Genomic DNA, 27,629 nt, shown 5'->3' on the forward strand with positions numbered 1-27,629 from the left:
CGCAGACCCGCCGCAGGCAGCGCCGGTGGCAGCGCAGCGAGCGTGAGGGAGCGGCCGGGCCGAGCCGGAGCCGCCCGCAGTGCTCCCCGCTCCGCCCCGCCGGACCGTGTCCCGTTTCGTCCCGCGGCGGCCGCGGCCCGCCTCGCGTTCTCCGCCGCATCAGGATGTCGGTGCCGGAGCCCGCCGGCGGCGAGGAGAAGCAGGCCAAGGAGGTGGAGGACGCCGAGAAATATTCCTTCATGGCCACCGTCACCAAGGCCCCCAAGAAGGTAGCGGGGCCGGCGGGGGGCCAGGTCCTGGTTCAGGGGAGCAGCCCCCGGCCGTGGCGGGGGAGGACCCTCGGCTGGGGGCGGCAGCCGGCGGTTGCCGGCAGGAGCCCTCTCCTGCAGGGGCACAGCCTGTGCTGGGCGCAGGCAGCAGCCTCCCTCCCTCCCTCCCGGCTGGGGGCGAGCAGCCCGTGGTTCGGCGGGAGCAGCTCCCGGTTGCGGAGCGAGAGCCCCGGTGCGGGGCGGGAGTGGCCCCTGGCGGGGGATGCAGCCCTCGGGTGCGGGGGGGACACAGCCGTGACCCGGCTCTGGGAGGAGCGGCCCCACGGGTGGGGGGTTGTGCTGGGAAAGCTGGAACTGATCCGGTTTGACGGTAACTGGGAAGCGGGGCTTGTCCCCATTCAGTGGCAGAGAGGGAGATTGGTACCGGCGAGGGGGCTGGTCCGGTCTGGGGGTGGCAGCTATGGGCCGGGGGGCTGCCGGCCCAGTTTGGGGTGGGAGGGAAGGGCTTGGGTGCTGGGCAGAGAGGGGTCTGTACTGGGGTACAACCCTGGCCCACATGGGGGTGAGGGGAGGACCAGCACCTGCAGGGCAGGTTCCAGGGGGCTGGGGCCAGGTCGGGTCAAGCTCTGGGGGCAAGAGCAGGGCTGTGGCATAGGGGGTGCAGGGGGACAGGGTGACCCCGGGAAGGGGACAGGCAGGGTGGGCCCCTTGTGTGGGACTGTGGGGTGATAGGGCTTTGTGGTGGGGTCAAAGCAGGAGGGACCTGTTATATGGGAAGAGCCAGAAGCAGCAACCTGCAATCAGAAGAGTGGCCAAGAGATTTCAGCGTGTTGAGTTTTTTTTGGGGGCAGGTTCTGTTGGAGGTGTGGGTGGGAGCACCTTTGGGCTCAGGAAAAACTTGCTGAGTCTCCTCAGTACCCCTCCATCCCTGAAGGCCTCACAGGAGCTCTGAGATCTCCCAGTGCTGCTCCCACAACCCTGTGGGGTGCTCAGATGGCACCGAGGGTGGGCGAGCGCTGGTCTTGCCACTGTAGCAGGGTGCAGGACCGCAGTGACCTGGGGAACTGGCCCTGTGCTCCAGGCTCAGTGCTGAAGTTTCAGTGCTGTCAGGGAGGCAGGTCCATGTTCCAAGCACTGCACAGATCTGTGCAGCTGAACATTGTGTTCCCCTCGGGGCTGCAGCCGCCTGGAAGCGGTGGATGCAAAGGCGGAGCAGTCACAGAGAATGGGAACATCCTCATTCTTCAGGGGAACCTCTCCTGCCTGCTCTGGCCACGGCTGGGATTGGGGAGTGTCTGACTCTTGGGGAAGGTCAGCTGGATTTGAGGTATCTTCTCTCCCAGGGAGCAGGGGTTGGAGACTAGGCCCTGTTTGTCTGGGCTGTGGACATGGCCTGGAGGAACGAGCAGAGGAATGTGGGGCTGGGATCTGCCTCTTCCAGCGGTGGCTCAGCACAGCTCCAGCTCAGGGATTTTTTTTACCTTTTCATAACCATCATCTCTGTCAGAGCAAACAGCACGAGACTGCTCCAAAGGGACAGCAGGCTGCTAATCCCGGAGCATCCCATGGAACCAAAATACCTGTGGTAAAAGGGAGTCCATCGAGCATCCTCAGAGGCAAGTTTGCCATCCTCTCAGGGGGATGAGATGTTGTATCCCCCGAATTTTCTGCTGCAGACTTGGGTGTGCAGCATGAGCAGCCTTGGTTGGACTCGGTGGCTGCTGCAGCTTTTCCTGGCTGGGTGAGGATACTGAAGGTGCCCAGAGCGACACACGACATTTGAGGCTGATAACATCAGAGATGGGGAGCGAGCTGAGCTGAGCTGAGCTCAGGGAACAAATTGCTCCGGGCTCCTGTTTTCCTTGCCTGGCTAGTTCCTGCAAATAGTGCTGGGGAGCAGCAGAGGCCTTGGCAGGAGGATGAAAGACCAAGGAAGGGAGAATTGCTCTCCTGAGATAAGCTGTTGAGTGCCCCCAGCTCTGATGCCTCAGAACATGATTGCAATTAAGCCATTAAAACGCCCTTCTGATTCCCTGCAAGTCAAAGTGTTTTTTGTGCCAGCTGCCCTGGACCTCCTGGCATGGTCAGAGGTCAGTGGAGATGGTGGAGAGAGATGATTTACCAGCACAGAGGTGGGCAAGCCAGTGCTGTGCTGCTGAAGCACATTCCTCCTGAGTTTTTGGGCTCCTGGAACTTTGCTGATGCAGTTTGTGTGAGGTGTTTGGAGATGGGGAGGGTGGGAATGTGGCCAAGCTCAGTGCAGGTTCCATCTCTCTCTGTGAATGGCTTTTCAGAGAAGCCTTAACTTGTGCTGGAACTTGGGGAAAGTGCCAGTGTGAGCCCACAGCATCCAGCCCAGGACCTGCAGGAGCATCTTGGATGCAGCTGGAAGCGCACTGGGCCCGTGGGTGCTGTGGAGAGGTTGCTGTCTCCTTGTTGAGGTCACCTGGAGCTGGGAATCAGCCCCTGGCATTGCTGTTTCCTCTTGTCAGGGACTCGTTTAAGGTGAAAAAGTGAAACAAGCAGGAGGTAAAAGATGAAGAGATGAAATATGATCTACTCCAGGCTGAAGTAGGGGCAGACTCAGTGGAGGTGAAAGGAGGAATAGGGATGTTTTCCCCCAAGACCTGGGATTTCCTGGCTCTGCCAGAGCTCCCTTTTCACTGCAGCTTGTGGGGATTTGTCTGTCAGCATAGTGACCCCAGTTTGGTCTGAGCAAGGTGGTGCTTTGGCCAGGAGTGGTTTGCAGGCAGAGGTGAGCGAAGCTGAGTTTTGCACCTTCTCCAGCCACTACTGTGGTGTTGCTGGGGAAGATTTGGAATGCTGAGGCTGGTGGCTTACCCAGGTTTAGTGAAGGTGGGTGTGGAGATGATGATGGCAGAGCTCAAGGGCAGGTTGTGCTCCTCCAGATCTCTGTGTGCCATCACTGCTGCGTCTGGGCATCTGCTCTCCTGCCTCCCTGGAGACTGCAGGTGCCCTTGGCAGCAGTCGCTTTCCCAATCCACGTCAGCCGGTCGGCGGAGCCTTAAACTCCCAGCCGAGCCCAGCTGGGGGTGCCCTGGAGTGGGAAGGACACGGTGAGGGGCACCGTGCTTGCGGCAGGGCAGGGGGCTTGGCACGTGCTGTCCCTGTCTGTCACCTCACCCCGCTGTGTCCTTGTCCCGCCGGCATCGCTGTCTGCTGGGCTCCTCCACACCTGGCTGCTGGCAGGCAGATGGACACTGCAGGCAGATCTTTCTCCTGCGGCATTGCTGGGCTCTGAGATGGGCTGAAGGCTCGGGTTTGGTTCTGGGGAGGTGAGTTGGGCAGTGGCTCCGTGCCCGTGGAGCGCTGTGGGTGCGCCGGGGCGGTGCTGTGCCCCTGCGGCTGCCGGCTCCGGCGGGATCCCGCGCAGGCTGTGGCAGGGAATGCTAATGCACAGCGCTGCAGCTTTGCGGTGGCAGCGAGCTGGCTGCTGTGGGGGTGGCAGAGACGGAGCAGGGAAAAGCTGGGGAGAGGGGGATGGGGCCTGTGGGGAGCTGCTGGCCCCTGGGGAGGGCTGGGTGTCCTCTCCTGAGCATCGTTCCCGCTGTTGCTGTCTGCAGTGGCCTGCGCACCACTGACCTTGCTGCAGCCGGCTGCATCCTTGCCTTGCACAGCCCGTTCCCAAAGACCTGTTCCTGCCCCACTTTGCTCTGTCGTGACTTATCCCAGGTCCCTGCAGCTCTGCCAGGCCGGGTGATACCTTCCCCTTGGGGCTGTCAGGGGGACGAGACTGCCCTTGTTTGTCCTGTAGCCATTCGTTTTCCCTGTGCCTTTAATTTAATTCCTTAGAGTGGCTGCTCATAAATCCTCTATGCCTTTGTGAGCCTGTCTGGGGCCATGGCTACCACCTCCTGTCCTGCTGTTCTGCAGGCACCGTGCACCTGGTTCTCATTCCTTTGCCCACATCTTCACTTCTTTGGTTCCTTGCTCTGTGTGAGTTTTTCCTCCTCATAATGAGGTGCCCGGGCTGGGATGAGTTGACCAGCTGTTTGTCCTCTGTATGGATGTCCTGAGACGAGCCTGGCCTCCCCTGGGGTGCAGGAAAACCCTAATAAGTGGGGGGAAAAAAGCTCAGGTGTGTTTGGAGTGGAGATGAATTACCGGGGATTGGGGCAGCCAGGTCACTCCTGGTGCTGTGTTAAATTATAGAATCCTAATTTTTTTCTCAGTTGCTCTTGGGACCTTCCCATTGTTTTGTTGTTTTGGAGGGTCTCCCTGATGTCCAGAGTGGGGGCTTGTGCCAGTGCCCCAGCACTGGGCAAGACCAGAAGACACTTAATTGAATTACTGAATTATTGAACCAGAGAGGGGAAAGAAAGGAGGTTTTGGGGGTTTGATGGGCATAAACTGTCTTCAAAATGATGTGCCAGAGCCTGTGGCTTTTGCTTCCCTCTTTTCCTCCTGCATCCCTGAAGGAGGCTGGGTTTCCACTCTTATGTCAGTCCTTTGGAGATGGGAAAAGAGTTGGATATTCATTCTTCCCAGTCTTCAGTAGCATCTCTTGTCATCTTTTAATGGTGTGGGGGTGGAGAGCACCCATCCTGGGAGCCCCCTTCCCACATGAGCAGCCAGGTCTGGGGTGTGGGAAGAGTGCTGGAGCAGGAGCACAGTGTTTTGTTTTGACCTCTGGGAGGCCAGGTTATCTTCTGCTGCTGGGCACTGGCCTACCACAATACTTTCTCTGGGAACAGTTTTCTCTTTGCTTTCCAGCCTGTGCAAATGTTGGAATGGGTTCCTGTGCTCCCTCCTAGATGTTGAGGCTGGAGTATTTCACTCTGGAAATCAGGTTTTCAAGGTCAGGTTGGAGTTAATCCTTTGCAAGTGGGGATCCTGACTGTGTTGCTGCTCTGAGGAGTTGGTGGGTGCCTCATCCCAGACTTTGGAGCAGGAAATGTGTGGAACCTCAGCACTCAGCCTGAGGGATTTGCTTGTGCCTGGCTGTGTTTTTATCACCAGGAGCTTCCTGCGGGTGACGGTCGCATTTGCAGAGGGCTCGTTATGTTTCCTGCTGAGCCCTTTGATCAGAGCTGCTTATCTGGGGCCTCTGGCTCACCTTCACTCAGTACACGGTGATGACATTCCAGGTGACTGTCCTGGGACCTGCTGGTGGCCCCAAGGGCCTGCAGTGTGAAGGACTTTGTGCCAGAATTTGTCCCAGAGTGAGACTCGGTGAAACCAGGGATTGAATCTGTAAGGGGCTGGGAGAAGAGTCAGGGAGCCCCACCAAGGAGGAGCATCATGGTGACACCTCAGCAGGTGGAGCCCTTTCCCAGGACACTGGATAATTCCAGGGGCTTGGGCACCCTGAGCAGTGCTGGAATCTACCCTGCACCGTCCCTTTCTGCCCACATCATCTCTGCAGGCTTCCCTGGCATGGTTAACCCTTGGGAATGGGTGCTCTGGGACATCTTGGTTGATGGCCCAAAGGTCCAAAGAGGAAGCTGCTAGTTTGGAAATGGTTTGGTTGAAAGGGACCTTGAAGATCACCCAGTTCCCCCTTGCCATGGACAGGGACACCTTCCACTATCCCAGGTTGCTCCAAGCCCTGTCCAACCTGGCCTTGGACACTTGCAGGGATGGGGCAGCCACAGCTTCTCTGTGCCAGGTCCTCCCCCCTCTGACAGGGAAGAGTTTGGGCTGTTTTTTTGGCAGCTGCTCTCCCCCTGTGGGTTCTGTGCCTCTGAGACAGCGGGATGTGGAAGCTGGGACCAGTCCTGCCTTTTGGAGCTGCCCTCATTGCCCTGTTGACTTGGGCTACTTGAACTGTGAATTTTAATTACACTTTGGGATCAATACGGTGGCCTTGGTAACGAGCTTATTGCTGCTGCAGAATCTGTTTACTTCAGGTTGGTGACAGCCAAAGGACTGAGGTGGCCGAGGACATGATGTTCCAGCTCCTTGAACAGGCTCCATTGTAATTCGGGTGAGGCTCCCGCAGCCCTCAGAGCTGGGTGCAGCCTCCCCTTGGCTGCCCCCACAGACCTGGAGCTGCCTGGCAGCACCCGTTCCTGCCTGGCTGAGGAGCTGCCTGCGTTCAGGAGCCAGGATTTGGGTGGGAGCTGCTGGAGCCTGGTTTATCTATGTGGTGTGGGTGGAAGGGATCACTCCTTCTGGCCTTTTTCAGTGAGAAGAAGTGGGCAGCCTGGAAAAGGAAGCTCCTTGGGGCTTTGCCTTCCTGAAATTCATGTTTTAGTGTCCTCCTTCCAGATGAGGGTGAGGTTCAGCCTGTGTCTGCTGTTTTCTGCCTCTCCTCCTTTCACCTCCCAACAGAGAGCTCCAGATTTCACACATTCCTGCACTGTGGGGAGAGTTTTGCATCCAACCTGGGCATGTTTTGGAGCAAGAACATCTGGCTGATCCCTGTTGACCTTGGAGCTGTCAGCATCTTGCAGGCAGCACAGTGTCTCCTACATTAACTAGTCCCTTCTCCAAATATTCTGTGAGCTTGCCATCTCCACAAAGAAATCACTTTCATCCCTCCTGTCTCCTTTAAAAGAAAGGAGCTTCATGAAATCAGTCCTGTTTGTAAGAAAAGGTTGGCTTTTCATGTTTGTCCATCCTGGTGGTGATTCCTCAGGCTCCTGAGCAGGGAAGAGCCCATGCTGAAGCCTGAGGTTTCTCCTGCTTTGCCTCTCACCAGATGCATCAAAATCCAGGTGATTTCCAAGGCTGAAAACAGTCTTGGTAAATGAGGAATGGGCAGCTCTAGTGGAAATACCACTGTGAGAGGCTTTGGGAGTCAGGCAGGGGGACGATGGATTTCTAGTTTTCCAGAACAGGCTGATCCTGTGGGTTGTTTTCCCTTAAAGCTGTGACACAGGGATGGAGGATCAGCTAAGGGTACCTGAGAATAGCTGGAACCTCTCCTGAGTGGGATTTGCTGTTTTGGTTTTTGAAAAGACCAGTAGAAGTCTTGGAATGCTGAGATTCTCCAAGGCAGTGTGGGGGGAGAAGAGGAGGCAAGTGGGGTGCCCAGAGTGCCAGGGAGAGTGAACTCCTCCCCCAAAACACAGGGACTGCTTTAGGATTACGGAGCAGAAGTTTGGCCTTCTCAAATTATTTTCTTTTTTTTGTGGCAAACCCTCCCTTCAGACCATGAGGTGTTGCTGAACGAACTGTGTTTCCAAGTGTTCCCTTGTTCTCATACAACTGTGCTTGGAGAGGCATTTTCTAATTAGTTTAAAAATTGATGCTAATTAAAGCTGATTCCCTCTCAGCTCTGACACACAAACACATTTCCATGGGCTTCCAGCTCTGCCAGCTGGCCTGTTGGAGGCCAGCAGTCCTCAGATTGCCCCATAAGCTGCTGGGAGCGATTTAACCCACAGTCATGGAATAGGGGAATGGATTGGGTTGGAAGGGTCCTTAAAGCTCACCCAGTTCCTCTCTCTGCCATGGCTCCCAAGCCCCAACCTGGTCTTGGACACTCCCAGGGATGGGGCAGCCACAGCTGCTCTGAGCACCCTGTGCCAGGGCCTCCTCACCCTCACAGGGAGGAATTCCTTCCCAATATCCCACCCATCCCTGCCCTCTGGAAGTGGGAATACATTCCCTTGTCCTTGCAAGGACATGACCTTGTATTGCTTGTGCAGTTCTTCCAGTGTGGTGACTCCAATTAATACTAATTTTCCTGCTGCCCAAACACGTGCTGTGCCATAGGCTGGGTGAGCACTGGGGATGAATCCAGAGGTGAGCACTCTGGGATGGCTTTAGACCAGTTGCTGTTTGCCCATTCATGGAGATTATGGGGTGAACCTGTGAGACATGACCAGAGTTCACTTAGGGATCCCAGATATTGGACTTCTGCTGTTCCTGCCAGGAAGGAGATATCTCTCTGTGTTTCAGGAGATATCCTCCTGCTCCATCAAAGGCAGGCCCAAGCCTTTGCCTCAATTCCCGCAGTCCAAGGACTAGATGCCTCCTTATCTGCTGGTGGGGAGCTTTCCCTCTGCTCCTGCCAGAGCACACCTTTGACCTCCAGGTGTTTATGAGGCAGATTTATCCCCAGTTACTATTTAACACTCAAAATCACATTTCTTTTATTGAATTCTTCCTTCTGTTTATTTTCCCTATAACTGGCATTTACAGTGATTCCCATCATGACTGAAATCTTGTGGTGATTTCCAGCCTAGTAACCTTTGGAATAGGTCTCTTTCTTTCCTGGTGTTTCTTTTTCTCTGCTGACTTTTGAGATTCATGTGGATGTCCTTAATTCTCCTCTTGGACTCACAGAAACTTGGTTTGTTTTTTTTCTTTTTTCCTCAGTGCTTTACCAACCAGCCTTTCCCTGGCAGTGGAGAATGGATGTTGGGATCAGGGCTTGGCTGGTTTGTTTTGCCAGAACCTCAGTGCCCTTTTATTTCTTCACTGGGAACAGTGTAAAGGTTTCCAGGTGGAGATTTGGCTGGGATTCCTGTTCAGGGAGTTGGTGGGGAGAATGCCAGGCAGGTCTATGCCTCTAGGGAGAACAACCTGCCCTGTGAACCCTTTGGGAGTGAGAGGTACAGATCCAGGAGCACCAAATTCCACTTGGCTGTGCTTCCATGCACAGAGCAGCACCCTTGGGAAGCTCTTCCATCTGTGATGTCTGAATGGAGCACTTGGGGTTTCTTCTAAAAGTTGGGGGAGTCACCAGGAGAAAGTTCTCCTCTTGCAAAGGCCACACCTGGAGCAGAAGCAGGTCCTTTTTCCTGAGGGTTGTTTCACTTCCAGCTCTCACAGAGCCCTTGGTGCTCAGGCTGGGAGGACCAGGAGATGCTTGCTGAGCAGCATTCCTGCTCTTCCAGCATCCCTATGAATGGTGGGGTGAGGCAGTGGGCAGTGCTGGGGAAAATCCCCCACCTTCACCTGGCCATGGGCTCTGGCTGGGGTTTTGTTTGCTGCTGGGAGGATTTGAACTGGGAATCTGGTGGTTCTTCCATGGGTTGGCCATAGCCTCATGTGAATTTGTGCAGCCCTTTGCCATCCAAGTTTGCACTGGCATGTGTGACTAGAGCTTGGAGGTGGGAAAATGGGATGGTTTGAGTCACAGAGCCAAATCCACCTCCAAACCCTCCCCTCCACAGTGCTTTGGGGATGAGGATGGTGAGTCGTCAAGGTGAGAGTATTGCTGGTCCTGATCCCCCATCCCTCTTCTCCAATACCTTGTTTTTCCTTTCCTTCCATCCTTAAGGAGTGCTATGATCCAGAAATACCCTTCCAGGCTGGATAACCTCCCAAGGAAAGAACCCTAAAACCATCCCCATCTGCCTTGCTGATTCCCACCCCAAAAATCCGTGTCCTGTTGGATTGTGGAGCAGGAGCTGTGTCCCCCTGTGTGTCCCCTGTTTCCAGCCTCATGTCCAGACACTGTCCTGTGGGAACAGGGGCTGGCTCTTCCAGCCTGGAAGCAGAGCAGAGGGGGCCTGAGGACAGGGCAGCCAAGTCCTCTAAACAAACCCAACACCCTGGCATGGCCACAGTGGGAATGGGGCCAGCTCCAGGGGCCAGCACAGGGACACTGGGAGCATTGGGAACCTGCAGCTGGTGGGTTTGGGATGGCCTCAGGGAGGAAAACGTGGCAATAGCTCAGGGTCCCCTCCGGGATCTGGGTAGTTGTGAAAACACCATGGAAGAGTTCTGTCCCTTCCCTGAGGAGGTGGCTCAAGCAAAGCTGCTCCTCTCTTCTTTTTGATCTGGAATGAAGGAGAACACTGGTTATCTGACTTTCTTCCCCTCTACTGATGAGGCTGAAGGGCCTCATTCCCTGGGATGCCACTGCCCTCCCTGGACACTGTGATGAGTTGCTTCTGCAAATCAGTGGATTAAAACAAGTTGTCCTTTAGAAATGCCCGACCCAGCTCCTTCTCAGGAAAAACCAACATCTCTCTGTCCTTCTGCAGATAAGGAATCCTTGGAGACTGAAACCTGAAGGTGCCCATCCCCAGGCGGGCAAAATCCAGCCCTGTTCCGAGCTGCTGCTCCTGTCTCATGTGGGAGCAGGGCTGGTGAGGAGGAGGAGGATGAGGATGCTTGTTTGAGCTGTAAAACATTCCTTGTCTGGCTGAATTTCCAGGAATGACAAAGAAATTATGAACTTAAAAGACAGGTCACGTCAGGGCTGCCTTGGCAGCATGGGCATCCAGCAGTGCCCTCCCAGCCTCTGCCAGGGAGTTTTTGTTTGGGAGAACATACTAAATAAAGGGAAGTGGCTGCACTGAATAGTCCTGATCCCTGCTGCTGGTTTTCTGCAGCCAAAGGAAAGGTCCCAGGACTCTGGATCCTTCCAGGCTTTCTCCTGGGAGGACAGAAGTGGGTTGCAGAGACTCTTCTGCTTTAGAGGTGGTTGTGTGGCTGTAGGAACGTGCTCTGCTCCCATTTTGCTGTTCCTCCCTGGGCAACTGTGCTGTGTCCTCACATCCACGGATGTCAGGCTCGGAAGTCTAGAGGATTTTTAGATGGTTCATTGCTTCCTGCTTATCTTGGGTGATGTGTGGAGCCTGCTCCTGTCCCTGCTCCACTTATCCAGGACAGAAGTGGCTGGGAGGACACTTTTCCCATGGCTGCGTTTGTGCCAATGCTCACGTGTTCCCTAATAATAAATAATAATAATAATAATAATAAAAAAGGATTGCTGAAGCAAACCTGGGGCTGCTAGGAATAGAGCCTGGAGCTGCTTCCCAGCCTGTGTCCTTTCCCCTGTGGAGCCTGTGCACTGATGAGCCATGTCAGCTGTGAGTTGGTGGATGCTTTCCAAAATCTCTGTTCCTTCCACAATCTGCTCCCGCTCTCCCCCAAGGCTGCATGGGATGCAGTCAGGGATGTGTAGCACAACAAAGGAGCTTAAACGACCTCTCTGGAGCTGTTCTGGGAATGGAAGAAGTGTTAAAATGAAAAGTGGGATTGTCCTGTGTGAGAGGGACATGCTGGGCTCATCTGTGCCTGGGGTAAATCCAGCTGCATCTACAGCTCCCTCTCCTGGAGTCAGGGGGTGGAATTCTCTTACTCTGTCAGCTCCAAAACCTGCTCTGCTGGCTGACCACTGGGAAAGTGCTTGGGATCAGCCATGGAGGATGGCACACCCTGCAGTCATGAGCTGCCAGTTTGGTGAGGTGGTACCAATCCAGACCTGCAATTTGTTTGCCCTTCCTGTGTTGTAATAATTAAACAAATGAGGTTGTGTGTGCTGGGGACACTTGAGCTGCTGGGTTTGGTGCTGCCCCACCAGTGTTCTCAGTGGATTTATCCTTATGCCCTAGAGAGAAGCTTGTTCAGGCTGGTCTTCAGCTTCCTGGTGCTTTGGGATGCTCTGGGCAGTGTGGCCAAATAGGGTGGACAGTGCTCCCTCAGCTCCAGCCCTGGAAAGGGTGGTTTGAGCTGAACATGAGTGGCTGTTGTTGGGAAATGTCAGATCTGCCTGGGAATGGGCACAGTGGCAGTGGATTTCCCAAAGGGAGAAAATGTCCTTCTGGCTTGGCTGGTGTGACCAGGAGCAGGCAGTGCCCAGCAATGCTCTGGAAGAACTTGGCAGGAGATGGTTGATCCTGCTGTTTTCCTGCAGAACATATCCCAAAATCCCTGCTGTTCCAAGTGAGGAACCGCTCATTTGTCCCCTTAAGTCTCCAGCCCTGTCTTCTCCTTTTCCAGGCAGTGTTGCTGAAAGCCCCTGGCTTCATTCCTGTGCAGGGAAATGGGTGCTGTCTTGTTTTCCCTACTTGACCACGAATTTCTGGGATGAAAAAATATTTTCCTTGCTCTTAAACCCTTGTGCTCCACCCGGTTGGAAAAGCTGCTTCCAGCAGGATGAAGTTTGGGATGCAATTCATGGCCGTGCCCTTGAGAGCCGGACAGCCCCGATCCCGCTGAGCCACGGAGCGCTGACCCGCAGCCCCCGGCCGGCCGGGAATGCCGTTCATTCCAATTCCCATGACAGGCAGAGGGATTAGGAGATTTTCTCTGTCTCCTTAATGCAGCTCGAGCTGCTGGCACGTGGAGGGCACTGGTCACGCACCTCTGCTCCAGTGCCTTGCCCGACCTCCCTGCGCTGCCGCCTCGCGCTGCCGGACACAGCGGTAATTTCCCGGGCTCAGAGGGGTGGGATGTTCGGATGGCTCCTTGGGTTTGGGTGCTGTTCGTGGTGTTTGATGATAATTTTAGCCAGGGCAGATTTTGCTAAGCTGGGGAGTTCAGCTGAGCCCTGGTAAAGCCACGGCAGGGATTACTGGGGGTAATTCAGCACTTGGTTTGCTTAGCACTTGCTTTTTCTCTTGCCTTGGATTCAATCCCCTCATTCCCATGTTTCTAAACCTGCTGTTTCTCTTGCAGGGTGGGGTTGTGCCTCAGAGCTGGCTCAGCATTCACAGCTGGAGGCCTGAAGGGGAGGTGGATTGTGGTGTGGGGTGTTGTGGGACTGGGAAGTGCAGCATGCCTCTATCCCATCCTCCCTTTTCCACTCATCCCAAAGGAACTTTGCTCCATGAGACCATCCAGGCAGCGATTCCCTGAAGGGAATTGCCCTGTCCTGGAGCACACACATCCTGGATGCTGCAGGCCAGCACAGACCTGCACCCTGGGCTGAAGCACTGTTCTTTATGTTTTTTCCCTCCTGGGTCACCTCTTCCCTGGAAACCTTTCCCAGAGATACAGAAAATTCCTCAGCTAACACTTTAAGCTGTTTTAATGCCAGCAGCTGTTTTATGGGGAATGTTTTTTATACCCCCTGGTTTGATGAGCTGCCAGAGGAAGAGTTTGATGTGAAGGCATGGAAATCTTATGTTCCTGAAATTGCTGATGCTTTTTCCTCCTTGGAAGTGCCCATGAGCAATTCACTGGCATGGAAGTAGCACAAGCCTATCTCAGGCTGTGTGGGGAAGATTGATCCAAGGAATAGACCTTGAACAAATTCCAGCAACATCATTCCTTGCTGGGAATCCTGCCAGCTCCTGCCACACACCCTGAGCACCTGCCGGGAAGTGCTTCTGCCTGTCTTGTCCCTGGAACCAACTTCCCTGTGGGGATGGGGGTTGTGGTGGCCTCTGGGTCCTCCCTCTGCTCTCCCATGGGGGTGGAGGTTTCAGTGCCCTCCGGGTCCTCCCTCTGATTTCCCTCAGGGATGAGGGTTGCGGTCTCCTCTGCACCCTCCCTCTGCTTCCCCGTGGGGATGGAGGTTGTGGTGCCTTCTGAATCCTCCCTCTGCACCAAGTGACCTCAAACAATTGCAAAACCAAACCTTCTATCTCCATTTGTCCTTCCTATTCCTTCCACTAATACAAATTAAAGTAGTTTGCATCAGAATCCAACTGGAGTCTGCTGGGAAGTCTAGTCAGGGAAGCAGATACTGGGCTGTGATGTGTCCAGAATGGAGGAGCTGGCTGGAAACCCTGCAGCAGCAGCACCCACAGGATTGCCTGGGATGTTTGGCTGGGTGTGGTGATGGATTTGATCTGTGCCATTCAGTTCCTCGAAGGGATGCTGGAGTCCCACATCTTCCCTCCTGCCCTCCCTTGGAGTGAGCCATGGGTTTCATGCCCCCTTGTCCCTTCCCAAGTGGAATACATGCTGGTTTTGGCCCATCTGCTGGGATTCTGTAGGACTGAGGCAGCGTTTTCCAGCCCAAAAAGCTGTACTGGTGCTGCAGCCACCCCAGCTCCAGCCTGTGCAGATTCCCCCTTTCTGGAACAGATCATTTCAAGTAAATAGTTTCATTCTTCTCCCCTCCAAAGGCTATTTCCTGCATCAAAGCTTTCAGGGCGCTTTTAGGATGGCTGTGATACTGAAAGCCCCTCCTTGTGTCTGCTCTGGGCTGTCTCTTTCCATCATCTTGATTTCTCTAGGACTCCTCTCAAGGTCTCCTGGGTCCCGGGGATGCTTTGTTAATCCCACTCCCTGCCATGACGTCTCATCCCTGTTAAATGGCAAAATTAAATCCTGCAGCGACGTGATCTGAGCGGAGGGGCCGTGCTGGGGTTCTTTGTCAGGGTCTCCTGCATGGCAGCAGGGAGGGGGCTGCAGGCTGGGATTGATGGTGCTTTCCCTAATTCCCTTTCATCTCTGTTGCCTTTCACTGGCAGGAGCAGTAAGGCCCTTTGCTGGCTGCTCACTCGGGGTGAGCGCAGCAGCTGAGCAGTTTTAGGTTATTTTTCCTCTCTTTTTGGCCCAACACAGTTAAGTTTGATGATCTGGTGGAAGGTGCTGGAGCCTTGAGTTGCCTCTGGCTGAGAGAGGTGGCTGTTTTGGGGCTTCTCTTCCAATGGAAACATCTTGTCCTGCAGAGGAGGCTGAAAGCCAATGCAATGTCAACTTCTTTTTGTTGAAATGTTCTCTCTTGCTGAAGTTTTTTCCTGTGCTTTTAGTGTCAGTTTTGGAAGGATGTGCAGTGTTTTTAACCTGCAGGATGCTCTGCTCCTGGGGAAGAGCCTGGAAGCACCAGGGATCTGTTGGGACCACCCCAGCTTTCTTGCTGCTACATTTTTGGGCAGAAATCTTGGGATCAGTTGGGGCAGGGGCTCTGCCTCCACATGGGATGTGGGTTGTACAAGGAGTGTCTAGGGAGCTGGGAAGGAATTAAAGGAGATGTTTCAGGGTGCTCTTTTTATCTTCAGGTGTTGTGTCAAATTTGCAGGGTGACAAAAACCTGGTTGCAGCTGTTTCAGGCAGAGGAAGGGATTTAATTTTTGACATTTGTAGCCTTGTATTTGGTGATGTTAATTTTTGTGGACTGAAGGGGTCTATGGGTCACTGTAGCTTGGGGACATGTCATGCCCTAAGGATCACCTCCTGATTTAGTACTTCTTTCCTTTGCTCCCAGCAAATCCAATTTGCAGATGACATGCAGGAGTTCACCAAATTCCCGACCAAGACGGGCCGTCGGTCCCTGTCCCGCTCCATCTCCCAGTCTTCCACTGACAGCTACAGCTCTGGTAGGTGCCAGGTCCTTGTCCTCACATGTTCCTCTCAAAAACCCAGCGTGGGTGCTGCAGTGAATGTGCTGCTCACATCCTGTGGCAGGATTTGTGCTGCTGTTTGTACTTGGATGCTGAGGGAATGATTCCAGGCATTCCCGAAGCTCAGGCATTGTTTGCCAGTTGATAATTGTTACCTCTGGGATGTTTTAGAGAAAAAGAGTGCAGAATTCCTTCAGGGCATTGGCTTTCCCTAGGAGACTGGTAGTTTGAGCCATGAGTGAAAGCTGGGAAGGGAAACACAGCAGAAACCTGAAGGGTAGGAGGTTCCTGGATTCATAAGGCCTGGCATAACTCTCATTCATTCCTCTTTTGGTTTAGCTGCCTCATACACAGACAGCTCTGATGACGAGGTGTCCCCCCGAGAGAAGCAGCAAACCAACTCCAAGGGCAGCAGCAATTTCTGTGTGAAGAACATCAAACAGGCGGAGTTCGGGCGCCGGGAGATTGAGATCGCTGAGCAAGGTACAGAGTGGAGTGTGGGGCTTCTGGGGCTTGGGGCAGGTTCTGGAGACCAGGAGCTGAGGAGTGGCAATTCCCACTCCGGCTGCAGCCTTGGATATCCTGTTTTCCTCCCCCAAAATCAGTTAGGGAAGAGCGAGATGTGCCACCAAACATTGATGTTGTGTCCCATCCCTTTTCTAGCAGGTGCAGAGCTCTTGCAGGGTTTAATGTTTTGTTGGCTTTGTATGGACAAGGATTTTGTAATACCTTCAGAGATATGAAAGCTGAAAATCCCACCCCTTCCTGTGGGGTGGTAGGAAGCTGAATTACCATTTCCAGTGGGGTGATTGGGTAAGTCTCCTTTTAGAAGGGGAGGATAATCCAGACACATGTAGAGCAGCTCTTCTGAGATGTTGGAGCTTTGTTTTCAAGTTCAGGTGCTTCACCTGCTGTCACAAGGCTGGTGAATGTCCTTAGGACCCTTCCCCAGGCAGTGCCAGTCCCAGACCCCTCCTTGCCTCTCTCCTTGTCCCTTGGTCAAGTGACAAATGACACTGGTGTTTTGGTCTTATTTTGCATAGACCTGCCAGGCCAGGGATGAGGAGTTTTCTCCCTGCCTGTGTAACAGCTTCAGCTGAAATTTTGGGGCTGGAGGTATCCTGGGAGGCCCTGAAAGGAGGGGAGCTATGGCAGAGAGGGGACCCTGCAGACTGAACCAGCATTAAAACCTCTCTTCCTTTTGCAGACATGTCTGCTCTGATTTCGCTCAGGAAACGAGCCCAGGGGGAGAAACCTTTGGCTGGAGCTAAAATTGTGGGCTGTACCCACATCACAGCACAGACTGCGGTGAGTGGCTGCTTATTTGGGGGGCCTGGGCTGGAACATCAGCTTTTCCATGGGGAAGAAAGTTCTTTATCTCTTTGGGATGGGAGAAGAGATAAAGAACCCCCGGCACATTCAGTCGAGTCTGGATGCATTTTGGAAAAGTTGTGCTGGTGGCATTTCCCCAGGGCAGCATTTGGTTCCTGTGCACATCACTGCTGCCCAAGGCCTGCTCTTGTGCCTAACCCTTGACCCCTGGGTTATCCCTGACTCCCAGGGCATCCCTGACCCCCAGGTCATTCCTGTCCCCTGGATTATCCTTGACCCCTGGATTATCCCTGACCCCCAGGTCATTCCTGACCCCTGGATTATCCCTGACCCCTGGATTATCCCTGACCCCCAGGTCATTCCTGTCCCCTGGGGCACCCCTGACCCCTGGGTTATCCCTGACTCCCAGGGCATCCCTGACCCCTGAGTTATTCCTGAACTCTGGGACATCTTGGCTGCCTGAGGCATCCCTGACCCCCAGGTTATCCCTGACCCCCAGGGCACCCCCTGTCCCCTGGGGCACCCCTGACCCTCCGGACAGCTCTGACCCTCGGGGCATCACTGGCACCTGGGGCACCCCTGCCCCCCAGGACCCCCCTGCCCCCCGGGACCCCCCCTGCCCCCCGGGACCCCCCCTGCCCCCCAGGACCCCCCCTGCCCCCCAGGACCCCCCTGCTCCCCGGGGCACCCCTGCCCCCCGGGACCCCCCCTGCCCCCAGGACCCCCCTGCCCCCCAGGACCCCCCCTGCCCCCCGGGACCCCCCTGCCCCCCAGGACCTCCCTGCCCCCCAGGACACCCCTGCCCCCCAGGACCCCCTGCCCCCCAGGACCCCCCTGCCTCCCCGGACACCCCTGACCCGGCACGGCGCTGTCCCGCAGGTGCTGATCGAGACGCTGTGTGCCCTGGGGGCGCAGTGCCGCTGGTCTGCCTGCAACATCTACTCCACCCAGAACGAGGTGGCCGCGGCCTTGGCAGAGGCTGGTGAGTGCAGCCCCTCCTGCCTCCCTGGCCTCACCCAGGGGAAATCTTCCAGGGAACTTCATATTTCATTTGTATATGTTTTGTTTTATATTTATATATGTTTTAGTCTATATTTATGGAAATGTAATATTTACTATAATATATAACGATAGAAAAAATTTATATTAAAAATTATAAAATTATAATTTGCATTTAGAAATATACTAGGTATATCTATAAATATAAATAAATATTTAAATAATATATATTATAAATAAATATAAATACATTGACATAAAATGTACAACATAAACATCTGAATACACGTATAGATATTTATAAAATGCTTATAGATACATTTTGTATTGAATAAAATAGATATAAAATATACAAAATAAAATAAATAGGAATAAATATGAAACGATAAAAACATAACATATATTTTTATTGTATATTTAACCATATTTTAATTCTATTTTATTTGTTTTTATACTGTTTAAAATTAAACAGTTAATATTATTACTACATTAATTGTTACTAATAGTAGTATTACTACAATAATAACTACTACAAGTTATTGCTAGTAGTATTGTTTTCTTATTATTTATTTATTATTATTTCTTTGGGTTTTATTATCTATTTTATTTTTTTTTTAGTTTTGTATTTCTGTTTTAGGAAATTAATATTTTTGGGGAATATCTTCTAGGGAGGGATGGGCAGGTCTGATCCTGCTGTGGGCAGTGATGTGATCTCTGAATGGCCCCTTGGCTCTTGTGTCCGTGAGTTTCTGGAGCTGGCCAAGCAGGAGAGAGCTCTGCCATGCCCAGCAAACTCCAGGGATGCTCCTGTTCTTGCAGGTGTTGCTGTGTTTGCCTGGAAAGGGGAGTCAGAGGATGATTTCTGGTGGTGCATTGACCGCTGTGTTAACGTAGATGGCTGGCAGGCCAACATGGTGAGGAGTCTTCTCCAGCCCTTCCTCTTCCTCCCTTCCACCCTGGGGCTGTTCCTGGGAGCCTGCTGACCTCAAAAGGACCTCTGACCCCCATTAATGGGGGCTCTTGGAGAGCAGCAGCTGGAGATGAGCTGGGAACAGCCATGGGAATGTCAGGAGCTGCAAACGTGATGTCCTGAGTTGGCACATCCCAATGGCAATGGGAAATGGGAAATGGCACCTGTTTCCCCCTGCAGGAGCTGCCTCAGCCTCCTCTCGCAGCACAGGTGCCATCTGCCCTCTCCCTGCCAGAGCTGGGATCATAGTGGGGACCTTTCCCTTGTCAAAGCTGATGTCCCCCCTTGGTGCATGGTCTGTGGTCACCAGTGATGTGTCTGTGGGCCGTGACACCTCCCACTGCCTATCCTCTCCTCTTTGCTTTCTGGGCACCAGTCTTGTGGCATCCTGAGCTCAGCCTGGTTAGTTAGTGCTGCCTGTGGTCACCTTTCCAGGCTGCAGAGCAGTAGCAGGGACAGGAAATCCTGTTAGGATCCAGCAGCTGCACACAGGGGTAAGGCATCTCAGGGTTTTGGAGGAGACCCAGAGTTGCAAGCACCTAGGGAACCCAGGAGTCATGGCCCCCAGGCCTCTGCCCAAACAGCCCCTCCAGCAGTGCCTGAAGATGCTTCTCCAAATCATTTTCCCCATCCTGTCCTCAGCCAGTGCATCTCCCAGTGGGAGGCCTGACTGCTCCCTGTTCTCCCTTGCCTGTTCTAGATCCTGGATGATGGTGGGGACCTGACCCATTGGGTTTATAAGAAATACCCCAGTGTGTTCAAGAAGATCCGAGGGATTGTGGAGGAGAGCGTGACAGGCGTGCACAGGTGGGAGCTTTGGGAAGGCAGATCCAGAGATCTCAGGGAGTTGCTGCTCTCTGCTCTGACCTGCCTCTGCCCTCTCCCAGGCTGTACCAGCTCTCCAAGGCTGGGAAGCTCTGTGTCCCAGCCATGAACGTGAATGACTCCGTCACCAAGCAGAAGTTTGATAACCTGTATTGCTGCCGGGAATCCATCCTGGATGGGTGAGTCCAGCTCTTTTCCCCACTGGCACTTCCATATGGATGGGTTTGGCTCCAGCTGCTTCTTAAGCAGAGATCAGGCTCTGCTGCTTTGACCTGGTTTTGGGCTTGACTGATCCCAACACAGGTCTCTCTCTGTCCCCCAGCCTGAAGAGGACCACGGATGTGATGTTTGGAGGGAAGCAAGTGGTGGTTTGTGGTTATGGGGAGGTGAGTTCTGTGAGCTGTGCTGGCCTCCCCCAAGCTCAGCATCCTGCAATTCCCTGTGCAAAGGCCACTTGCCCTTGCTGTATAGAGTAGATTCAACCTGGTGATAACCAGGGAAATCTTGCTGGAATCTGCTGGGAGGATGGAGATCAGGGATCAGATTTCCCAGTTTGCTGCAGATGAACTGGGCTGCACAGCTGACAGTTGCTGGGAACACTGGCCTGAATTATAACTACCCACGGGGTCCTCCCATCTGCTGTCCCTGGCCCAGGTTCAGCATTCAGCCTGGCTGTCACTGAGCAGGGCAGGCAGCTTTTCCCTGGGAATAATACTCTGGCAGAGGGAAATTGTATAATGAACTTATAACTGATTCTACCCTGGAAGAGCTGGAGCTGGGAGCTGCCACCTTCCCTCCATCTGTGCACGTCCATGTGGGTGTTTATCTTCCGGCACTGTGCAGGGACTGGCAGGAGCTCCAAATGCTCTTCCCAGCAGGAATTTGCTCCCTAATTTATTTAGGCACTGGTGGAGCCCAGCTTTGCTCGACCAAGAGACTCTGCTGGCTCTCACCGAGTGCTCTGGGCTGGTACCTGATTCTCCAGGCAGGAGTTGTGCTGGGTGTTGTCTCCAGGGTCTGTCCTAAGCTTTACTGGACTCAGAGAATCCCAGACTTCCCACCTATATTTGGGAAGGGAACTTCAGGCTCATCCAGTTCCACCCCCTGCCATGGACAGGGATGCCTTCCACTAGACCAGGTTACTCCAAGCCTCATCCAACCTTGAACACTTGCAGGGATGGGGAGCCACAGCTTTTCTGAGAAGTCAATTCCAGTGCCTCACCACCCTCAGAGCCAAGAATTCCTTCCCACTATCCCATCTAACCCTGCCCTCTGGCAGTGGGAAGCCATTCCTCCTTTGTCCTGTCACTCTGTCCCTTGTCCAAAGTCCCTCTTTTGCTCTCCAGAAGCCCCTTTAGGCACTGGAAGGGGCTCTAAGGTCTTGCTGTAGCCTGCCCTCCTCCAGGCTGAGCACCCTTAGCTCTCCCAGCCTGTTCACCCTGAATGGTTTCCCCTTTGGATGTGAGCTGAGTCCCAGTTGGCCCTGCCTGGGTGTGTTCAGTAGACCCAAGGCTGGAGCTGGGGGATAAGTGAGGGTCACTGTGGAAATATTTTTGGTCCAGCACCTTGCTGGTCACAAACCAGGACTGAGTAGAGTCTGTGCAGCAGAGCCAGGTGTTGGTGTGGGTTGGTGATGTGGAGAGCTGGACTTTGTTTTAATTTTCCACTGAGGGGAGGGAGGAAGTCCGAGATGCTGTTGCAGGAACCCTGTGCTCCCTATGCTGATGTGGGCAGCATGGGATGGAGGATCTGCCCCCTGAGGAGTGCAGGACAGCTCTGAAATCCCATAGCTTAAAGGCAAGGGGGCAGTGTGTGCTCCTCTAGGCTGTCTTTAATTCCTGCTTGGAGAAAGGCTCCTGCAATGCTGGGGCTGCACAAGCTATGAGAGCATTGGGTTGGGAAAGCTCCTGTCATGGATATTTCCAGATGGGGCAGCCACAGCTTCTCTGGACACCCTGTGCCAGGGCTCACCACTCCCACAGGGGAGAATTCTTTCCCAATATCCTGTCTAATCCTGCCCTCTGGCAGTGGGAAGCTGGTGGCCTTGGAGGGAGAGCTGGGCTTGTGGCAGTTGTGCCACTCACCAGGTACATCCTGAGCTGCTCCTGACATTGGGCAAGTGGCTGGGAGGAGGATCTTCCAGCCTGGGATGGGCCTGGGCTGTTTAGGGCAGGGACTGTGGCACTGGTGTGTCTGTGTCCTGCCTCACTGACCCTTCTGCCTCGGCAGGTTGGGAAGGGATGCTGTGCTGCCCTGAAAGCCCTGGGAGCCATCGTGTACGTCACCGAGATCGACCCCATCTGTGCTCTCCAAGCCTGGTAAGGTGTTCCCATCTGCTTGAGAGTGTCTCTCTCTCTCTGCTCTTCCAAACCTTGCAACAGGGCTGGAGTGAAGCCAGGGGGATCTGTGGCTCATTTTGGAGAGCATGCACCTTGTTGGGGTGTGATGGGCAGCTTTCAGGGATGGGGTACCAGGCAGAAGATGTTCACTGGCTGATTTGGGGAGGCTGTTCAGGCCTCGATGCCACACATTCCTGGCTCACCCAACATTTCCAAGAGTGTGTTGGACATCCCAACTGTTGCACAGCTCTCCCTCGTGGCACCGGTATCCCTGGAGGGGTAGAGGAGAGCCTGGGCTGCTGCCAGAGCAGTTTGGAGCTGCTGAGATCCCTCATGGCCTGGGGCAGAGAAGGAACAAGCTTCTCCTCCTCATGATGGTCCCTATTCCCCCTTTTTTGCCAGCATGGATGGATTTCGGGTGGTGAAGCTGAGCGAAGTAATCCGTCAGGTGGATGTCGTCATCACCTGCACAGGTAGGGATAGACAAGGCTGGAGCAGGCTGAGGAGATCATTCCCAAGTGGGGTCTCAAGGGAGCTGGGAATGGAGGACATTTCACTGCTCTGTGCTTCTAATTTTCCACAACAGTGGGGCTCTGCCAGGAGCTTTTTGCCCTGATTTACTATATGACCACAGTCCTGGCCCAGAGCAGAGGAAGATCTTGGCCACACGTTCTCAGGGTATTTTGGGATCTCCTAGAGCCTGGTTAATTCATGGGAGCAAAGGTCAAAGATTTGGGCACTACCCAGGCTCCCCAGGGAATGGTCATGGTCCCAGTCCTGCCAGAGCTTAAGGGGTGTTTGGACAATGCCCTCAGGCACAGGGTGGGATTGTTGGGAGTGTCCTATGCAGGGTCCAGGAGTTGGCCTTGATGACCCCTATGGATCCCTTCCAGCTCAGGATATTCCATGACAGCACTTGTCCGACACGTTCTCTGCTGTCACAGCCCCAAGGGCTCATGTCCTAGGGAAGTTCCTCTGATGTTGCCCCAAGCTGAGCTTCTCTGACTTGAGTTCAGGGAAGGAGAAACCAGAGGGTTTGTGTTCCCACTGCTGTGGCATGAACTGTGCCCTCTGTGCCTGCAGGGAACAAGAACGTGGTGACCAGGGAGCACCTGGACCGGATGAAGAACAGCTGCATCGTGTGCAACATGGGCCACTCCAACACCGAGATTGACGTGGTGAGTGCTGGCACCTCTGGCTGTGCCCGCCTGCTGGCTCCTGCCGTGACTCCAGCCTCTGCCTCCTCCTCTTGCAGACCAGCCTGCGGATGCCGGAGCTGACCTGGGAGCGGGTGCGCTCCCAAGTGGACCACGTCATCTGGCCGGACGGGAAGCGGGTGGTGCTGCTGGCCGAGGTGTGTTGAGAGCTGGGCGTGATGCTCTGGGCCTCCGTTAGGAAATCACAGATTTAGCCAGGTGGAAAAGTGCTGAGAGAAGCTTCAGGGCTCAAAAAAGGGTTTTTAAAATTATTTTATTTATTTTTTATTTCCTTTTCTTGAGGGCGGGTGTGTCATATCCCACATGCAGCCAAAGGGGTGCCATGTGACTCCATTCTTCTGAGCTGGGATTCATCCCACTCAGGCAAGCCCCATCTGTGCAGGGTTTCCCAGGTGCTGGGTGGCTCCTCTTCCCACAGGAGCTGTTCTGGCAGGAGGAGGGACTGCCTTTTCTAGGGACCACAACATTCCCCTGCCTCAAAATGAAGGGTTAAGGTGGAAACTGGAGCAGACTTGAAATGCTCTGGTTCTCTGTGCCCCTGTTCCCTGGTCCCCTGTGCAGGGAGGGGATGGAGGTGAATCCCACCTGGAAACTCGGTTTGGTTTGGATTTGGGAGCGTGTCCAGCTCTGTGCTGACTCCTGCTTTCTCCCAGGGCCGTCTGCTCAACCTCAGCTGCTCCACGGTTCCCACCTTCGTTCTCTCCATCACAGCCACCACACAGGTCCGTACATGGGTGGGGCCCTGCACAAGCCTAGGGGTGGGGATGGTTTGGAAGGAGCTGGGAACACGCTGAGATTGGTCCTTGAGATGGCACCACTGCCAGAAATACCATTTTTTCTGGGCTGGAGTTATTGCTGGCATGGGCCCAGTGTTTTGGGTACAGCAAGTTTTGGGAGAGCTTTTAAATAAGTGGTTTCATGGCGCAGATCCTGCTGGGCTGGAAGACAGTTTTAAGCTTCCCCCAAACAGTTTGAGCCCTCCTAGGACAGGTTTGAGACCCCCTAGCATGGGTTTAACCTTCCCTAGCACAGGCTTAAGCCCCTCTAGCACTGATTTAAGCTTCCCTAGCATGTGTTTAAGCCCACCTAGCACAAGTTTGAGCTTACCTCAAAACAAGGCTTTGTTTGGGCTGGGAACATGGAGGGGGCTGATGGCACTGGGAATGATGGGACTGGGAACACTGAGGGGATTGATGGGGCTGGGAACATAGAGGGTCTGGTGGCACTGGCGCTCGTGGGGAAGGACAGCCAGGCTGACAGTGGGGAATTCCCTTGTCCTCACTCCTGTCAGCCCAAGGGAACAGGGAACAGGCCTGTGTTTTGGACTTGGTTCCCAACAGTGGAAGCCAGCTCTTGGGGGATGCAGCTTCATCTCTCCTGAAGGAATCTGTCCTGGTTTTTGGATGCTGCCAGTTTCTGAGGAGCAGCCCCTCCATTTTCATGTGCCACAGCAGCTGGGTGGTTTAAGAGGAGAAGAGCTGCTAACCCTAAAACATCCTCATGTTTTTCCCTGGGGTGTTGAGCCCAGATGCTGCAAACAGACTGAGTGGCATCTCATCCCTGCTCTCTGATCCCTCCAGTGGGATTGTGGAGCTCCAGACAGGGATGTACCTGGGGTGGGAGCCTTTCCCTCAAGGCATGTTGGAAATGATTGCACTGTCCCTCCAGCTCCCAGATCCTTCTCTGCGTTCGTGAGCTTTGTGCTGCTCAAGCTGGTGGCCATTCCTGACTGTTCCCAGCTTATCCCTGTGCTCTCCACAGGCTCTGGCTCTGATCGAGCTGTACAACGCTCCCGAGGGCCGGTACAAGCAGGATGTTTACCTGCTGCCAAAGAAGATGGGTGAGTGAAGGAACTGACTTTTCCCTGGGGAATCCGTGTGCCAGCAGTGTCAGAAGAGCTCAAACCTGGGCTGGGAAACACTTCCAGAGGGACAGTGAGTTCAGGGAAGCCACGAGAGGCAGTGACCTTAAAATACGTGATGGTTATTTGATTTATCTTTGTTAGTGTTCTGCAGCGTGGGAGGCATCCCACATCCTGCAGCTTCCCTTCTCTGGGATTTTCCATGCCCCCCTTGTGCCTTTAGGGGCACATCCAGCCCAGGCTTGGACTCAGCTCTGCTTTGGGTGATGGTGAATCTGGGGTGCTGCCCAGCCAGACCTTCCAGTCATCACCTGCCGGTGTTGTGGTGGGGTGTGGACCCCTGATCCCGTTTTCCCTCTTCCCATTCCCAGATGAGTATGTGGCCAGTTTGCACCTGCCATCATTTGATGCCCACCTGACGGAGCTGACGGATGATCAGGCCAAATACCTGGGACTCAACAAAAATGGGCCTTTCAAACCCAACTACTACAGGTGAGAACTGCTGGGGCGGGAGCTCCCAGCTGCCCGTTGGTTTGGAGTTCTGCCTCCAGCTCCGGGGTCTCCAACAGCAGAAGGATGTGGAGCTGCTGGAGCGTGTCCAAAGGAGGTCACGGAGATGCTTTGAGGGCTGGAGCCCCTCTGGGAGAGCTGGAAGGCTCCCAAGAGAGCTTAGATTCCCTTCCAGTGCCTGAAGAGGGCAGGGTTAGATGGGATGTTGGGAAGGGATTCTTGGCTGTGAGGGTGGGCAGGCCCTGGCACAGGGTGCCCAGAGCAGCTGTGGCTGCCCCTGGATCCCTGGCAGTGCCCAAGGCCAGGCTGGATGGGGCTGGGAGACACCTGGGACAGTGGGACGTGTCCCTGCCCGTGGAATGAGATGAGCTTTAAAGTCCTTGCCAGCCCAAACCAGTCTGGAATCTCATGCCTGGGGGATCCCCTTGCCCTGGCACCTCCCATGTCCCTCACTGTCCCTTCCTTCTCTCCTAGATACTGACGGGACCATTTCCATGAAGGACCAGACCACACAAGGCAACATTTGAGAGATTATTTTAAAAAAATCATTTTTATTTTGGTTTACCCGTTTTTTTTTTTTTTTCCCTTAACCACCACCAGAACCTGTTTTTATATTTTATCTGTGATTTTAAGGTCAGGTTTTCTTTTCTCCCCCTTTTCCATGATCGCATCCCTGTCTGATCTTGCCAGATCAACCTGGGATTTGCTTCTTGCTTTCATGTGGCTGAAGCTGCTGATTCCCAGCCCTGGCTCCAGGAGGGGCTTTCCCTTTCCTGCTGGGCCAAGGGCACTTCATTCCTGCAGCAATGGTTTGTTTTGGCTTTTATTTTGTACTTTTTCCCACCTTTCCAGCCCACGTCGGTCTCAGCCGGGCTCCCTGTGGATCCGGAGATGCTCTTCTACCTTATCTTCTATTTCTTTGTGTGGATTATCTGCAACTTCTAAATTGCCTTAAAGAGCCCAGTTTTAGCTGCTAGATCCCTGCTCCGGGTGCTTCCTGGGAGCAGAGTGGCCTGCAGGACACCTGGCACAGGGGGTGACTGTGCCCAAGCCCAGCCCAGGTCCCTGTGCTGAGGTGGCCCAGGTTTGGTGGCCACTGGCCTGGGTTTGCTGGCCACCTGGGTCCAGGGGAGTTCAGTGTTTCAGGGTGCTAATCTGAATCTGGATGGGGGTCGCTTTCCCAGCATTATCCTCATCTCTCCTAGGTTTTTTTGTTTGTTTTTTTGGTTTGTTTTTTTTTTTTTAGCCAAACTGCACCTTAATTGAGTTTGAAACATTTTTTCCGTTTGTTTATTTGTTTTTTTCTTCCTCTTTTCCTTTTTGATCCTTACAGAGATGTTTTAGAGGGCGGGGATTGTTTTTAGATGTTGTAAGAGGAAGCACTGGGGACACGGCCGCCTTCCCATCCCGCACTGGGAAGTGCCGGGTGTTGTTGAGGGTGTCTGGGGTGGGTTTTGGGGGTGTTTCACTATTTTTTTTTTTTGAGCTGGATGCAGAGATGAGCCTTCCCCATATCCCAGCCCGGCCCCTCTGCTCCCCGTGACTGTTTTCCTCACCCTCTCCCCGTGTGTCCCAGCTGCTCCCGTCACCTCCTCCGTGCCCTCCCTGCCGACATTTCCCTTTCCCAGCTTGTGCTGGGGTGTGGGAAGCTCCTTCCAGCCCTCTGAGGTTCCTCTGGCTCCTGTTCCTTTCCTCACCCAAGGGAGGGAAGGAGCTGCTGGCACCTCCTGGATCGTGGAGCTGCTCCTTCCCCCCCTTGCAGGGATCCACCTGGATGGGTCTTTCCCAGGGAATTTGCGGGTTTTGGGGGGTGCAAAGCTCCTTGGGGGGCCAGGGGATGGGAGAGGTGCTGAGATCATCCCCCTCCACGTCCTCTGACTGTTCCTCTCTCCCACCCTGCGTGGTCTCCTCCTGGATGGATTTTCGGGATCACCTGCCTCGCTCCCCCACAGATCCCAGGGATCACTTGGGTCCCTTCCACCATCCCCCAGACCTCCCTGGGGACGGCTTAGCGAGCTGGGATGGGCGTTTGTGGGGAGGATTGGGAGCATCCCCCCTTCCCTGTGAGCCCCCCACGCCCGGGGGTCCCCGTTCCCACCCATCCCGGGTGGAATTTCGGCCAAGGGCTCTGTGTCTGTGTAAGCCATGCTGGGGGAGCCCGGGAGTGACGGCGGCAGCAGCGGCGGGCCGGGAGGGAGAGGTTTATTTTGTATAGGAATGATTTTTAATGAATGCAATATTAATCCTTGCAGATGAGCAATAAATCATTAAAGTCTAATTAAACTATTAGGAAAAATGAAGTGCTTTTGGTTGTGGGTGGTTTGTTTGGTTCCTTAGGGGGGACCTTGAGTTGTTTTACGAG

The 27,629-nt window shown here is 54.1% G+C and overlaps 1 protein-coding gene across 3 annotated transcripts; it reads left to right on the forward strand.

Moving 5' to 3' along the window:
- Positions 1-27,567, forward strand: AHCYL1 (adenosylhomocysteinase like 1). Of its 3 annotated transcripts, none has more exons than XM_053998121.1 (17): positions 1-269; positions 15,079-15,190; positions 15,554-15,697; positions 16,422-16,522; positions 17,426-17,528; positions 18,365-18,459; positions 19,216-19,322; positions 19,403-19,519; positions 19,663-19,726; positions 21,570-21,658; positions 22,082-22,152; positions 22,763-22,857; positions 22,935-23,033; positions 23,550-23,618; positions 24,658-24,736; positions 25,129-25,249; positions 25,742-27,567. In XM_053998121.1, exons 1-17 carry the CDS (start codon positions 165-167, stop codon positions 25,746-25,748), a joined length of 1,578 nt encoding a protein of 525 aa, XP_053854096.1. In that variant the 5' UTR covers positions 1-164; the 3' UTR covers positions 25,749-27,567. The 3 variants fall into 3 exon arrangements, with proteins under 3 accessions (XP_053854096.1, XP_053854097.1, XP_053854098.1); XM_053998123.1 differs by lacking the exon at positions 1-269 and adding an exon at positions 3,409-3,565; XM_053998122.1 differs by lacking the exon at positions 25,742-27,567 and having other exon boundaries at positions 25,129-25,253.
- The last annotated feature ends 62 nt before the right edge of the window (positions 27,568-27,629 follow it).

The sequence above is a fragment of the Vidua macroura genome, chromosome 24, assembly GCF_024509145.1.
Source record: "Vidua macroura isolate BioBank_ID:100142 chromosome 24, ASM2450914v1, whole genome shotgun sequence".
Classification (NCBI taxonomy): domain Eukaryota; kingdom Metazoa; phylum Chordata; class Aves; order Passeriformes; family Viduidae; genus Vidua; species Vidua macroura.

Coding starts and splice junctions, on each gene's coding strand:
- AHCYL1 (XM_053998121.1), top strand. CDS start 165: ATGTCGGTGCCGGAGCCCGCCGGCGGCGAGGAGAAGCAGGCCAAGGAG. Junction 270..15,078: donor TCACCAAGGCCCCCAAGAAG/GTAGCGGGGCCG, acceptor CTTTGCTCCCAG/CAAATCCAATTTGCAGATGA. Junction 23,619..24,657: donor CCATCACAGCCACCACACAG/GTCCGTACATGG, acceptor TGCTCTCCACAG/GCTCTGGCTCTGATCGAGCT.